Source organism: Muntiacus reevesi, chromosome 4 (genome assembly GCF_963930625.1).
Source record: "Muntiacus reevesi chromosome 4, mMunRee1.1, whole genome shotgun sequence".
NCBI lineage: Eukaryota > Metazoa > Chordata > Mammalia > Artiodactyla > Cervidae > Muntiacus > Muntiacus reevesi.
Window position 1 is genome coordinate 158,559,127 of NC_089252.1, and position 15,544 is coordinate 158,574,670.

Consider the following 15,544-nt stretch of genomic DNA (forward strand, 5'->3'; position numbering starts at 1 on the left):
TGGTGGGCAAGTTTACTATCTCTAGGAATAGCCTAAGCTCGGGACCTAGAGTCCCATGAGGGTCAGCAAGACTCCAAGATATCAAAACATCAGAAAACAGAAAATAAAAGATATAGTTAGTACACTCCAGCTAGAGGATTTCCAGCTCTTCTAAGTTGGGAAGGGCATTCAAATCTACCCATAAGCTAAGTAGAAATATCCAAAGCTAATTCAGCTGTCAACAATGGAGATGGGTCTTAATGCTCTGTAAGAGAACCTCTTGCATGTAGCGGAAGAACAACAAAAACAAGGCAATGTTTCTCTCTTCCTGCCCTGCACATAGGCTCATCTGTCCCATTTCTCTAGATTCCATATATATGTGGCAATATACAATATTTGTTTTTCTCTATCTGACTGACTTCACTCTGTATAACAGATTTTAGGTCCATCCTCATCGCTATAAAGGACCCAATTTCGTGCCTTTTTATGACTGAGTTATATTCCATTGTATATATGTACCACATCTTCTTTATCTCTTCATCTGTGATGACCTCGAGGGGTGGGATGGGAGGGTGGGGGGGAATCTCAAGAGGAAGGAGATGTATGTATACATATAGCTGATTCACATTGTTGTATAGCAGAAATTAACACAACATTGTAAAGCAATTATACTCCAAAATATAAAAATAAAAGAATTTTTAAAATAAAAAAAACCTAAGATACTGGTAATGACAACTGAAAGATCAAATGCAACTATCTGAGCCTAGATAGTTAATTTAATTTAATCTGGGTTAATTTAAAGGACTTGTCACAAGCTAGCGCTTTCCAAGAGGAAGTAAAAGTTTAGCACCCATCAAACATTACAAAGTAACATTACAAAGATCTTATTTTTTTTAATTCAGTTTATTAGCAAGTTACAGTCTCTACACTAGTATATGTAGTTCAAGTGCACGCACACACATTTACACATAGTAATAGCTTGCCTAAATGTGAGCTCAGCTTCAGATACCCACCCACCCCTCCCCCAACACACACCAAATCACAAATTCTCAAGAGTTTGTGTTTAGTGGGTCCAAGTTGACACGGCTAAAGTGGGTCTTTTTGTTTTCCTCAAAAGTGTTGGGATATACAAAGACAAAGTAAAGTCAAACCTGCCCACTTTGACCTCACAGCTTCCTTAGGAACAGAAGCAGTATTTTCAAATCCAACAGTGCTGTTTACTCCAGGAAATGTTTTCCTCATAGTCGCGGCAAAATCAAACACCACAGTATCTCAAATTCCAGCAAACACTTTATTCTCCTCACTAATGTCTCAAAACCTTTGGAAGCCAAAGCCTGGAAAAAGCCCTTTGGCAATAAACGTGAATGTTTTACAAAGGGTAAAGAGAAGTTGCAAGAGGATAAAAGTTTCTGTTAACTGTATTGAAGTATTTTTCTTTGGCAGAGTCCCCAAACAAACTTGAATAAATTATATACACTGTCGATAGAAGTAAAAGAAGTAGTCTGTAAAGAATTTCCCAGCAAAATAAGGGTCCGTTGAACAGTCAGCTAAATCCTGTCAGGAGGGGAGTGGGGGGAGAGAATGATTAATGTAAGAATTAGCTGTAATTAAAATGATCTACATATCTGTTTGGAGAAGGAAATGACAACCCACTCTACTATTCTTGTCTGGGAAATCCCATGGACAGAGGAGCCAGGTGGGCTACAGTCCATGGGGTCTCAAGAGTCGAACATGACTTAGTGGTTAAACCACCACCACCACCATTTACCTATCTATTTATTTAATGGTTCATTTCTTTCTCACTGAAAAGAAAAAAAAGAGAGAGAGCTTACCGGTGCAGCTACCCGGAAATGGTACCCGCTGTCGAAGAGGGGTGCTACAGGGAGGCTCCAAATATGCTGATATCCCTAAATAATAAATGAAAGAGAGATCCATCGCATAACTACAGTTTACTCCTCGCTGGGAAAAGCCCAGGCGGAAAAGCATCCCCTTGACTGCAGTAGGAGGGGTGTTTGTGGCCATAGCTTCTGATGGTGTTGCTGGAGAAGTCTGCAGCTTCCAAAGGATGCTGAGCCAAATGCTGTGAGCAGGGTCAGCGAAGGGGGACAACGGCGTGAGACTCACGGCATCTCTGTCGTGCTGAGCATCAGAGGCTGTGCCGCCATTACGGATGCACTTCTGGAGGGCAGAATGCCGAGGAGCCGGAAATGTTACCTGTGTCATCTCCTGGGAGGCTTCCTGTTGACTTTGCATCCCTTTGGCCTCCATTTTACTGCGGAAACACACATTTCCAAGGGTGAACTTGCATTGGAAGACTATCAGTGGCTCTGTTGTGCTTCAAGAGACAAAGGAAAGAAACGGCAAATGGAAAAGCAGATGTCAGCTCTCACAGGCTACAGCTTGAGAAGAGGGGCTTATGGGAACATAACTTGGAAATCCATTCAAAGTTCCAAATAGGCCTGTTATTACACAAAACTCTTGAATGCCAATATACTAGTTCACCTCTCATCACAATAGAAAGAAACTCAATCTCAGATGACTACTGTCGTCGACTGAAAGCTTGTGTCCCCCACCCCCAAAGTCATATGTTTAAATTCTAACCTCCAATATGATGGTGTTAGGAGGTAGAGCCTTAAGGAAGTGACAGATCCTGACAATGAAACCCTGATGCGTGGGGTTAGTGCCTTCATGAAAAGGACCGCAGAGAGCCCTCTCACCCCTTCTGCCATGTGAGGATATAGAGAGAAGACAGCTATGTATCAACCAGGAGGTGGGCTCTCATCTTACATCAAATCTGCCAGTGCCTTGATCTTGGACTTCCCAGGCTCCAGAACTGTGAGAGATGAATGTCCATGGTTTAAGCCACCCAGTCTATGGGGATCTTATTATATAGTAGACTGGAACTGACTGAAACTAAAACTGAGATAACATACGACAGTCTTGAAAACCTAGTCTCATGACTTAAGTCATTTCAACATTAGAACTTCTTATCTCCATAGATTTTTAAAAACAGTTTGGGGGTATATCCCTTCTCTTTTCACTGGCAGCTGAATTGACTTTCATCTGACATTTCCAGGATCTGAAATTCTGCAAACTTCTGGTCTGGATAGGTCTCGTTTGAAACAGAGAGACAGACAACATAGGTATGGGTGTGGGGGTGGGATTATTAGAAATTATCAGTCCTTAAAGTTATCAGAGTAGGAGACCTGCCAGAAAGAATGGTTCTTCTCTAGAGGCTGGTCCAGGAATCATCATCAGGAGGATGAGGTCCACCTATCTCTGGGAAAACCTACAATCTTGGTTGAGTATATGTGTTACTTTAAGATCACTGTTGTTAGAAAAAAAATGATTCCTAAACTAAAAAGCCCAATTTATTGTGGGAGACCCAGTTTCGATCTCTGGGTCGAGAAGATCCCCTGGGGAAGGGAATGGCTACCCACTCCAGTATTCTTTCCTGGAGAATTCCATGGACGGAAGCTACAGTCCATACGGTTGCAAAGAGTTGATCATGACTGAGTGACTAACACCCACTTTTCAGTGGTTCAAGATGACCTTCTGCCACTTCAAGGGATATACCACTTCAGCTTACTTCCTTCCATCGGAGCCAGGGACAAATGAGGAAACACTGTCCCAGGCAGCTCAGAGAGTGCTAGAGAGTAGTACACTTAGCTTTTGCTCTGCCTTGTAACGTGGTGGATAGTGAGTCATGAAATTTGAGCTGCTTGAAAAGGACCATTCCATGGTAAGCGGTTGGCTTGTGTTAATATCTCATTGTAGAAGCAAAGTTGATGAAAGATGGAGTATGAAGTCTGAGGGAAACAGAGGAAGGGACCAGAGTGGAGTGGGAGGAAATGATGGAGGAAGAATAACAGAGCTGGGGAAGCAGAGGGGAGAGGGGAGGACAGAGGAAAGGGAAAGGAAGGGAGAAAGGAAAGAGGGAGAGAGGAAATGTGGAGGGGACAAAGGAGAAACTGACATCAAGAGACACAAACATCATCTATCTTCAGGGTGAGTACCTCACTTCATAATTTCTGTGAATGTCTTCTGAAGTATCGTGATTATGCAAAATAGCTGATAAAACAGATTCGAGTTTTGTAATTTGGAAGAAAAGGTAGTCATAATGTGAAGTGCCTGCTCTCTGCCAGGACGGAGCAATGTTCTTACGGGTCTCACCTCACTGGGGAGGCAGGAAAGTGATGGTCGAATGGAAGGGCTGATTGGAAGCCCATCTCCACCACTTAATTGCCCTGACTTTCAGGACAAGCTTTTTGACCTCTCTAAACTAAGTGCTCCCATCTGAAAAATATAAACTAGAGAAAAACACCAACCACAGAGGGCTGTTGTGAGGAGTCTGTGACCCAGTAGCAAAGTGTAGAGTGTCTGGCATATAGTCTGTGCTCAGCAAATGGGAGTAATTCATTTTGCTATTATTATTACTGATTCTCACAGAGGCTCTCCATGTTATGATACAATGTCAAATTCATCTTATAGATGAACAAACAGTAGTTCAGTGAGGATAAGTGGTTTTTCCAAGATTACAGAATTAATAAGTGATGGAGACAAAATCTGAACCCCGGTCTGCCCAGCTCCAAACTCTGACTCCATTTTTTAACTCCCCTGGGGAAAGTAAATGGTGTCTGCATTAGCACTGCTCCCAGGAGCTCACAGAAATGTGCAAATCAACCCCCCCCTCCCATCAAGGAAACATGCTATTATTCTAGCTCCCACCCCAATTCAAAGGGACACCGCCAAGGGCAGCTGGCAGCCTGAGAACATCAAATCCAAGGTCAGGCTCACTTTGCAGGTATGAGCATACAGCCTAGAGCCTTTCTGTCCCTTGGAAGAAACTTGGAAGGTCCCAGGCTTCATTTTGAAAATCCCTCCCTAAAACTGGCCCACCTCTCAACCCAACCGTCATTCTTTAACTGAAAACTTTCCACCTCCTAAATTATTAATCAAATTGTGAGGAAAACTCAAGCTTGGTATTCAGATAATAAAACCAGAATTATAACATAATAAAAACAGAATTATCTGTTACAGTTATGAACTTACTTGATTTCCAGAGAGAATTTGACATTGGTGGGTGTGTACTTATTAACAGGAATATGGTAATTGTAATTTCCAGACCTAATTAAGGGGAAAAATAAAATCACAAGTCAAAATATGCAGGGAAGGGTTCAGTCTTTTTTCTAGTTTTGTGTATACTACATAAACTGTGAAATAGTCTATTATATGTGATAGATAGAGAAAATCAAGTTTAACATGGCACAATTTCACGTTTTTCAGAGATATACCTGTCAAATTTCAAAGTGATCTCTTTCAGATCAAACTCTATAAAATATACCACAAACGGATTCATGGTTTCTTAGAATACACAGAAGAAATGATAGAAAGTCAAATCCTCGACCAAATGCACAAAATTAAACCAATAGGAAATGACTTCAACATCCCTTAAGGAGACAGAGATTTCAGAAAACAAATGAGGCAAAGGTCTCAAACTTAGCAGTCTTTCTGGAAAGAACTGGAAAAAATAACTACCAGCTTTGATACAGTAAATCACTCCCTTTTAGGCAACATCAGCAGGAAATACCAGGTACTTTCAAAAATGAAATCAAGTAAAATTATTACAGTCCTAATTATCATTGAGTAATGGAGAAAACCGCAGGATAGAAATGCTTATACAGGGATTCCTCCCACCCTTGGGGAGGGATGGTTGGGAAAAAGGGGGAGTTCCTTTGATTCATATTGTAATGAAAACTCAAGCAAAACAGCACATTGTATCTAATACAAGTTCTTATGACCTTCCTATCCTTTGAATTATATACAGAAATAAAGCCAGATAAATGGGGGAAAGGGCCAGTCATTTTAAATTCTCTTTAATGAATACTAAACTGAGTTGTTAAAAATGAGAAAGCAAAAATAGAAGCAATAGATGTGAATTGGGATCAGGACTTTGTCCTACCAGAGGAAACTTAGATAAATAGAAGTCGTTTCCTACTATGTTCCTGCCAATATCTATCTGCTTCTCTGAAACCCATCTACTTAGGTAGTAAATATCCTCATCTTACAGATGGAAAACAGGTACGCAAGGAGAATGAACTTCTTGTCAATTGGAATTTGAACCCAAATCATCTTACTCTTCATCATCACATCATTCCACCAAACCAATTAAGGTCTGCCTCTGACTTTTTCAAGCTCACTGAGCCTTAAGTTCTCTAACTTCAAAATGGGGATAAATAATACCAACCTTGTGTGATTTTGTGAGAATTCAATGAGATAATAAATGTAAAGGTCATAAACAAATAATAAAGTGCCACTCAGGTTATTTTCAAAAATCAGGTCCAGGAAATACCCCAGTGGTCCAGTGGTTAGGATGCCCAAACTCTTACTACCTGGATTCAATCCCTGGTCAGGGAACTAAGATCCTACAGGCTGTGTGGCAGAGCCAAAAATGAAAAAAAATATATTAAAAAAATTTTTTTTATAAAAGTCAGGACCATCAGCCTGAAGCCTAAGCTATATCAAGCTTAAAAAGAGATAAGGCTGAGAGGACTTTCCTGGTGGTCCAGTGGATCGGGTCCACCTGCCGGGGCAGGGGACAAGCGTTCAACTACTGCTCCGTGAAGATTCCACGTGTGATGGAGCAACTGAGCCTGTGAGCCGCAACTACTGGCCGACATGCTGTAGCTACTGAAGACTGAGCGCCTAGAGCCTGTGGTTTGGAAAATACGCAGCCTTGCCTTTAACCTAGCAGGCTGAAATATGAGCGGGCTTAATTAAACCAGTAAATACTTAACAAATAAAGAAAAATACCTCCCCATTCTTAATACCTTCAACTTGCATATTGTGTTTGCTGAAGCTTCTGTGCTTGTCCTCTATGCTTCTAGATGCATCGTTACCTTGATGCATGTGATACACTAGAGATGAACGTTGCTGTAAACTTATGCAATGCCTAGATTTTTCTCCTCTTAACTGAAAAGGTTAAGATATGCTCTACTTTTTCAGCAATTAAAATAATGATATCCCTTGTTATTAAAATATATAAATGTCAGCTCACTCATAACTCAGAGCCATCAGTAATAATGTCTTCCTTTTCTATAAAATTAACTAACAGCTCTGTGACTATGGTACGTGGCCTCTGAGAGCTGCCCCCTAGGCTTTCTGCTCTGGATTTACCCATTAAGCCAGGAGACTGTAATCTTTGGAGCCATGGCTTATTGACATTTGCTAATACCAACCATTTTACGATTCCCTCGTCCACCATATAACAAATGTGTTTTCCACTTGAAGAGCCATGTAAGCACACATCGATTTTGCCATGTAACTAACATCAGCTGTCATTCCAATCTCCAAAGCCCTGAGCCCTGAGTAAATTCCAGAAACAATGGGAGATAGTGGGGAGGCTTACACACCCGCACTGGAGGCTTCTGCTGCAATACCGCCGATCTATTATTTGCTGGATTTCCATAATCTGAATAGAACTGATGGTTGTATCAATCCCTGAATTGAGAATAAATAAAGAAAGTAAACTCTTCTGCAGAGGAAAAAAGCATTGTGCTCCAGTGCAGACTCCAAATTACAGAATGTGAAATAAGAATTTTCTAGACAAATGGATTCCATTTGCATTCAAATGAGATAAAAAGAAGGGGAGAAGGCTTTTGTTGCTGTTACGGTAAATTTTAAGGAAGCTAAAAAAATAAAATAAACCCAAGCTCCAATAGATAGCTCCATAACATCCAAAAGAAAACCTGGATCACTGAAGTCCTACTGAGTTGAAATTTATTAAAAATGGACAGTGCAATGGGATATGCGATCTGGCCAATGAAGATTTTTTTTTAGAAAACAGAAAACCAACTAAAAACTTAGCAGTAAAATAGAAGAAGAGAGCAGGAAGTTCAAATCAATTCTTAAAATCCATGAAGATCAACCACAAATACCTAGCAGTATGCAACCATTTCCAATGCTTCCTTAATAGTTAGGTTGGCATTGATTTCAAAAAATGTAATCCCCACAGGTGTTTGGGGCAGAGCGCAGCCTCCGTCCCTCTGCCTTTTTCCAGGATCACTTTCATAGCTTGTTGTCACTCCGCCTGGCTCCACAAAGCCAAAGAAGAATCACTTCAATGTAAACTTACAGTCACTCCTCCAGTCAACGCTGGTTTGTGCCTCTGCTGCCAAGAATGATGTGCGTCTGCCTGTTGAAGAGGAAAAAGTCTTAAAGCTTGTTCAGGATGAGAAGAAACCCAGTGTGTGCCCTAGCTTGTCAACCAGTTGAATGTTTCTCCACTCTTTCTCTCTCTCACTTTTCAACCCACCATATCCCTAGGCCACTGTTTGTTGGTTGGTTGGTTTTAATCTATTTGACTCTGCCAAGTCCTAATTGTAGCATGTGGGATCTAGCTCCCTGACCAGGGATCGAACCCGGGCCCCGTGCATTGGGAGCATGGAACCTTAACCACTGGACCACCAGGGAAGTCCTCCCTATGCCCTTTCTTACAGATCTAGTTTAGCGTCGCCCTTCTCCAAAAAGCCACCTGTTTTGGAATGAATTAAAGTCCTCCAAATTTTCACACATGCAGCCCTAACCCCTGGTACCTCGGAACGTGACTGTGTCTGGAGATGGGCCTTTAAGGTAATAGTACATTAAAGTGAAGCTGTTACGATGGGCCCTCATTCAATTTGAGAGGCATTCTTATAACAAGAGGAGATTAGGACATGAAAAGCCTTGCGTGTGTGTAGGAGAGAATTTACAAGGATACAGTGAGAAGGCATCTCTCCGCCCCCAACTGTGAGCTTCTGGGTCACTGCCTCTTGTTCACTGTTGTATTCCCACACTTGACAAGGCCACACTCAGCTATGATGCTCAATATATGTTTGTGGAAGGATAGAAGGGGGACGTCAAGAAAAAGGGAGGAAGAGAGAAAAGAAAGCCAACCCAGGAGTGGGACTTCAAGGAATCAGATCTCGTGACTCCTGAATCTTGGACTTCGAGACTCCAGAACTGTGAGAAAATGAATTTCTGTTGTTTAAGCCACCTAGTCTGTGGCGTTTTATTTTGGCAGCTCCAGCCGACTAAGACACCATCCCGAATTAGATCACCATAGCTCAGAACTCCAGCCTTTCCAATGGAGGGTGTATTACTATTATGCCGTAGCATGTATTATTAACTGAATCCTCAAAGTGGTGACCAGTTAGTGATATCTTCTCTATCACTGTACCAATGGGCTATTATCACTGTTTTGTTACTTAACTTTTCATGTATTTTTGCCCTTTCTCAACACCTCCAGGACTTCCCTGGCAGTCCAGTGGTTAAGGTTCTCACTTCCACGGCAGTGGGTATGGGTTTGATTCCCGGTCAGGGGAACAACTAAGATCCCATGTAATGAGCGGGACAGTCAAAAGAAAAGAAAAGAAAAACTCCAGAATAGGGAACCTCTTTTAACATTCTTTGAATTATGTATAACTCCAAGCATAATGTGATCCACACAGAAAAAAAAGCGAGCTTAAGCTTCCCAGGTGGTGCCTGCCTGTCGATGCTGGAGACGTAAAAGACACGGGTTTGATCCCTGGTTTGGGAAGACACCCTGAAGGAGGGCATGGCAACTCACTCCAGTATCTTTGCCTGGAGAATCCCACAGACAGAGGAACCTGCTGGGCTGCATTCCATAGGGTCTCCCAGAGTCAGACATGACTGAATGGACTCAGACACACGCAAAGCAAAAACTGAGCTGAAGTCATCTGAGAAGAAGAATCAAATCACTGGTGTGGGGCCAGAGTTTACTGATGGGGAAGGAAGCCAGGGGAGTGGTTATGATCTGTCAGCGCCAAAAAGGCATTTTAAAAGCAATTTTGAAAAGGTAACCACTCAGATAATGGTTGTTAAGGCTGCGGGGAAAAAAAAAAGTGTATCTTTTTAAAGTGGATAGTGAAAGCCATCATTTAGTGAGTTGCAAAGCTAACCTCACAAAAGAATTTTAAAGTGTTTTCAGTAATTTCTTTAAATTTGCAGATTTCTTCAAGTAAATGTCCTCTTTATTGCAGTCCTTCATTTGCATTAAACAATATCTATGTTTTTCAGTATAATTTTGGGCAAAGACATTAACCTTATTTAACAAGAGATATAAGTTAATACAGTATGCTCTGTTTTCATGGGAATGAAAAAGAAACAAGATGTGAAACTAGTTTCTGTATGGAATTTCAGGGGAGAAAGCAAAGCTAGTGCGTATTCCTGAGTGTCTCTGTCTCTCCTGGTTAGTACTTCCTTTTTCTTTTTTGTCTTTTATTTATTTATTTTTCATTTATTTTTATTAGTTGGAGGCTAATTACTTTACAATATTGTAGTGGTTTTTGTCATACATTGACATGAATCAGCCATGGATTTACATGTGTTCCCCATCCCGATCCCCCCTCCCACCTCCCTCTCCACCCGATCCCTCTGGGTCTTCCCCGTGCACCAGGCCTGAGCACTTGTTTCATGCATCCAACCTGGGCTGGTGATCTGTTTCACCCTAGATAATATACATGTTTCGATGCTGTTCTCTCAGAACATCCCACCCTCGCCTTCTCCCACAGAGTCCAAAAGTCTGTTCTGTACATCTATGTCTCTTTTTCTGTTTTGCATATAGGGTTATCGTTACCATCTTTCTAAATTCCATATACATGTGTTAGTATGCTGTAATGGTCTTTATCTTTCTGGCTTACTTCTTACTTGAAGTGGAAGGGCTGGTTTACTTATCCAGTTCCCCAGCTGTGAGCTTCTGGAACACTGCCTCTCATTCACTGCTGTATTCCCACATTTGACAACGCCAGTCTCATCTGTGGTGCTCAATACATATTTGTGGAAGGATAGAAGGAGAGACATCAAGAAAGAGGGAGGAAGAGAGAAGAGAAAGACACCCATGTATCTTCTAGAGAAACGTTTTCTCTTCCACACTCAAACGAGAAACCCCTAGGGGCTGGGTGGGGAGGGATGCTGGGGGTAGATGAGGAAGCTGGACTTTTTCATCTCATTAGCAAGTGGGAGTGAGACAACTGGAAGGCCAGTTTGCTGAAAATCTTCCCCAGTGTGATGGTTCTCTTTAAGAAGAAATGGACCTTAATATATACTGATTTTCTAGAAAATTGAATATTTATTTCCCTTTACATATAAATATATGTGCTGTCTAAAAAGCCTCAAGATTACTTCAATTCCAGCTCTTCAAACAATAATTTTCAAGCACATGTCTCCTGCTATGAGTTTTGTTTACGATTACTTCCATAGAAGGCTAATTTACAAGGCAAATGAGGCAAAAAGAGAAGGAGAAACCAGACTTATCTATCCTGTTTTTTTTTTTCCTTACCTTTTGTTCTATTTTCCTGCTGAATTTGCAGGAAAACAGCTTATTTATAAAGCCTGGCAGCAGAACTACAGAGTTGCCTTAGTTTCACAGAAGCATGTTTCCATGTTCCTGGAGACATAGAACCCTAGGATAGGATTTAGCTTCTGACGGGATAAGGTATTTTTTAATGGTAATAAAAAGGTGAAGTTGAGCTTGCAGCTTAGAATTATGAAAATGGCTTTTCAAAAGCAGGATTGGAAATAACAAATTTTAAGTCTCCTATAAAACACCTCTACTGTGTCACTTTTCTGAGGCAAGACTTTTCCATTCTGAAAGGCTGGCTATTGGAAAACCATAAATTCTCCTGTAGTCATACAGGAGTAGATCTCATTTTACAAGAGCCTTCCAGCAACATTCCCTATAAACTTAATATACATTCCCCATGGTTTTCATCGTAAAGTTGGAAATATATTTCACAATCAGCAAATGAGATCTCCCCATAAGCTAAATTAGAAACTTCTGGAGAAGAGAGATTTAAGATGGTGTCCAACCAAAGCATATCCTGTCGTGGTAGAATGTGTATATTGCATTACTTGTAAAACTCTACTGATGGCTGAGTCCCAATACAGCATCTTGGATTCCTTTCTCTTCCCTGATTGAAATAGACTCAGGCCAAGAAAAAGTCAATAAGCCCAACCAATCCATGGCTGAGTCCTTTAACACAGGGAAACATTTTCTTTCAACCACTGGCTCTTCTCAAGCTCTGGTCTCCAAATCAAAGTAAGCATGACTTACAGATGTTTCTTGCTTTGTGAGATTTTAAAAAACTTTAGCAAATCTCCTAAAATCTATAGAATTCTATTGGTGCTTTTTCCCATAGGCGCTTAACTTTTCAGTATCTAATTCTGCGGCCTATTTAAATCTTTATTAGTTCCATAGATTAAAATCTACTCCATTATACTCAGTTCCTCAGAATATAAGTTGAATATTTTGAAGTACCTGCTTTCCACTTGTTAGTTTTACTCAAACCTTTTATTAAGTATGGGAAGAGGGGATATAACCTTTCTGAAAGACACTTTAAGTAATCAACTTAGGCCCAAAGGAAGAAAAAGGGCTTGAGCTCAACATGTCATAAAAATGCCAATTTCCCTTTGTTTATTTTACTAGTATTCTTACTCTTCAGAAAGGAGGCTCGTAAGTGTGTTATGGGGCTTTGTAAACCATGAGATATTACTCCACATCCTACTGAGGGTTATTCTACATTTTTTAATTGAAAAATGTATTTGTAAATTTGTAGTTGGTCTTAAATGCACCAGAAACACCTGGTTGAAATGAATATTTGCCTGACTTTCTCCTCTGTTGGATTTAGAAACTCTGGTGTTACATGGTGTCCTGGACAGAGTGGGGAGATGGAACGTCAGCAGGGGGAAGATGCCTTTCTTCAGACCCCAGAAATATCCTGAGGTGGGAATGACATCTCAGTGGCTATAGGCACACGATGGAATACTACTCAGCCATAATAAGAATAAAATAATGCCATTTGCAGCAACATCGATGGACCTAGAGAGGATCATACTAAGTGAAGTAAGCCAGAAAGAGAAAGACAAACACCATATGATACCACTTACATGTGGAATCTAAAAAGATGACACAGATGAACTTATTTATGAAAGAGACTCACAGACATGGAAAACAAATTATAGTTACCAAAGCGGACAAGGGTGGAAAGGGGAGAAGAGATAAATCAGGAGATTGGGATTAAAACACACACATTACTATATATGAAACAGACAACCAACAAGGACCTGCTATACAGCACAGAAAGCTATGCTCAATATCTTGTAGCAAAATATAATGGAAAAGAATCTGGAAATTTTATATATATATATACGTAACTAAATCATTTTGCTGTACATCTGAAACTAACACAATCTTGTAAATCAACTGCAGTAGTAGTGGTGTTAGTCGCTCGGTCGTGTTCAACTCCTTGTGACCCCATGGACTGTAGCCCGCCAGATTTCTCTGTCCAGAGGATTCTCCAGGCAAGAATACTGGAGTGGGTTGCCATCCCTTCTCCGGGGGATATTCCCAACTCAGGGATCGAACTCATGTCTCCTTTGTCTCTGGCATTGCAGGTAGATTCTTTAACATCTGAGCCACTAGGGAAGCCCTAATTAGCTGTATTTCCCTAATTTTTTTTTAATTTAATTTTTTTAATTTGAATTTTTAATGGCTATAGGCAAAGGGGAGGAGGCATAGGGCACTGAAATTTCTTTCTGGAACCACAGAATAGATACTTTCTGCATCTTCTGGAGTTGATCTCAGGTAGATGCACACACAAGCCCAAATAAATAAAGGTTGAGTGGTGGGGATGGGCACCTAGATTTCAATTTCGACTTTACTCATAATTCACTGCAGAATCTTAAGCAAAGTGCCAAGCTTCTCTTCCATCAACAGTAAAATGGATAAGCTGGTACAAATCCAAGATCCTCCTGACCTGGGGACTTTGGAACCCCAGATGACTGCATAAAGGGGTATGTGGTGTTGGTTGTGAACTTAAAAAGTAACATCTCTCCCATAGATACATACCATTTTTCAAATGTTGCTGTTAGATTAACAAAAACAATTCATTTAAAAGCTTAACTGAACTTATAGTTACATTCTCCCTCTATATATTAATACTTTTCCAGTCAAATAATTGTAAAAGCATAATGGATTCATAATCTCAGGGTCAAAAAATCAGGGCACCTCTCGAGTAGCTGCTCTGGGGCCTTCTATAACTCGAAATCCCCCAGAGTTTTCAAGTTTCCTGAAGGTGATAGCAAACAGAACATTTCAATCCTTTCCATTTTTTTTCTCAAGTGGAAAGAGAGAAGAGGGAACAATTGCCAGTATGTCAGAGAGCCTGATAAAGCAGAACTTCAACTCCATTCTTAGCAAGAGAAGTTGACTGCTGCATCTAGGAGGACACAGCCAGATGCCTGGGGCAGATCTCCTCTCTCCAGGATTCTCTCCAGTGTCTCTCGTCATTATGGAAACATAAGGTGAGCAGACATTCATTGTCCCAGAGCAGAGAGCAGCAAACCTTCATCTGGGTTGATATGGTCTGCTCTTCCCAATCTCCCCTTGATGGGAAGAGATGGTGGCTATAGGCGTGAATTTGCACAAAAGTCAAAAAACTTTTTGGAAGTGGAGATCGGGCCAGTGTCCAGACTCTTCCTGTTCAGGATCCACGATTATCCACCTCACATGAGTGAGATGGTCTCATCTGAGCACTGCTCTCAGAAAAGGACACCAGGTGTCCCCAAGGTGGACTCCCATGGTAAGGGAAAGATTGACCAGCCATAAGGTTCCATGTGCTCTAAGCAAGAGATGAAGGTTCTGGGGGATTTTTGTGACAGTAAGGGATTTTTCCATATTTAAAACCATTGAGGATGTGATGACTGAAATTAATTTTTTTCTTTAAAATGAACTTTTATCTTCATTCTATAGTGATGCATCTGTTTCCAAGTTCAGTGGAAAATTGCTTTCAGGAGAGAAACAGTGTAAACATTGCCTCCTGTAGCTGTGGGGAAAACTCTCTGTGTCTCAGCTTCCTCACTGGGAAAAAAAAAGATCATAAAGCTGCCTATCTTTCAAGCTTTCGAAAACTAAACAACTTAGTCATGTAGACTACTTATGATGGTGCTTTGCCTACAGTAGTAATACCTCATAACATGGTGTTACTGATGATGGTGATAACAATGGTTTACAGAAGCTATTTATTCAAGCTTCAAATATAAAATAATAGAGAAGCTTACATTGCTGCCCCCAGACTTCAACCGTTGACCATAATGATGTCATTCATAATTTGGGCTATTCAAAAATATTCTGGTTCCTCTTCTTCCAGGCATGTGTAGGTCTGCACTTCACCAACTGCTTTTAAATTAGACATAACCAATGTCACTTGCTTTGGTGAATAACATGTAAGCAGAAGTGACTTAGTGGAAGCCTTAACAGCCAATGCACAATTTACCCTGTTCTTTTACCACCTCTGTAGAGATTGTGGAAATACGTACTGAGAAGGAGCTTCATCATCTGAGTCCTGAATGGCATGATGTACAAGATCTGTCTTTTGATGCACATTTGATGTGTAGAGTGAAATAAATTTTTGCCACATTAAGCACTGTGATTTGGGAGTTGTTGTTACCATAGCGTTCTAATTGATAAGTCACACTGATATATATGTATTGTTATTATTACCATAAT

The 15,544-nt window shown here is 40.7% G+C and overlaps 1 protein-coding gene across 1 annotated transcript in view; it reads right to left on the reverse strand.

The window, feature by feature from the left end:
• Positions 1–1,446: 1,446 nt before the first annotated feature.
• MYRFL (myelin regulatory factor like) overlaps positions 1,447–15,544 on the reverse strand; it is a 95,504-nt gene continuing 81,406 nt past the window's right edge. Inside the window, exons 20-25 of the mRNA XM_065935091.1 lie at positions 8,114–8,173; positions 7,392–7,479; positions 5,032–5,106; positions 2,194–2,314; positions 1,812–1,886; positions 1,447–1,533 (exon numbers count right to left, since the gene is read on the reverse strand). Of these exons, the coding sequence (XP_065791163.1) occupies positions 1,447–1,533; positions 1,812–1,886; positions 2,194–2,314; positions 5,032–5,106; positions 7,392–7,479; positions 8,114–8,173 (506 nt within the window). The remainder of the gene's footprint in view (positions 1,534–1,811; positions 1,887–2,193; positions 2,315–5,031; positions 5,107–7,391; positions 7,480–8,113; positions 8,174–15,544) is intronic.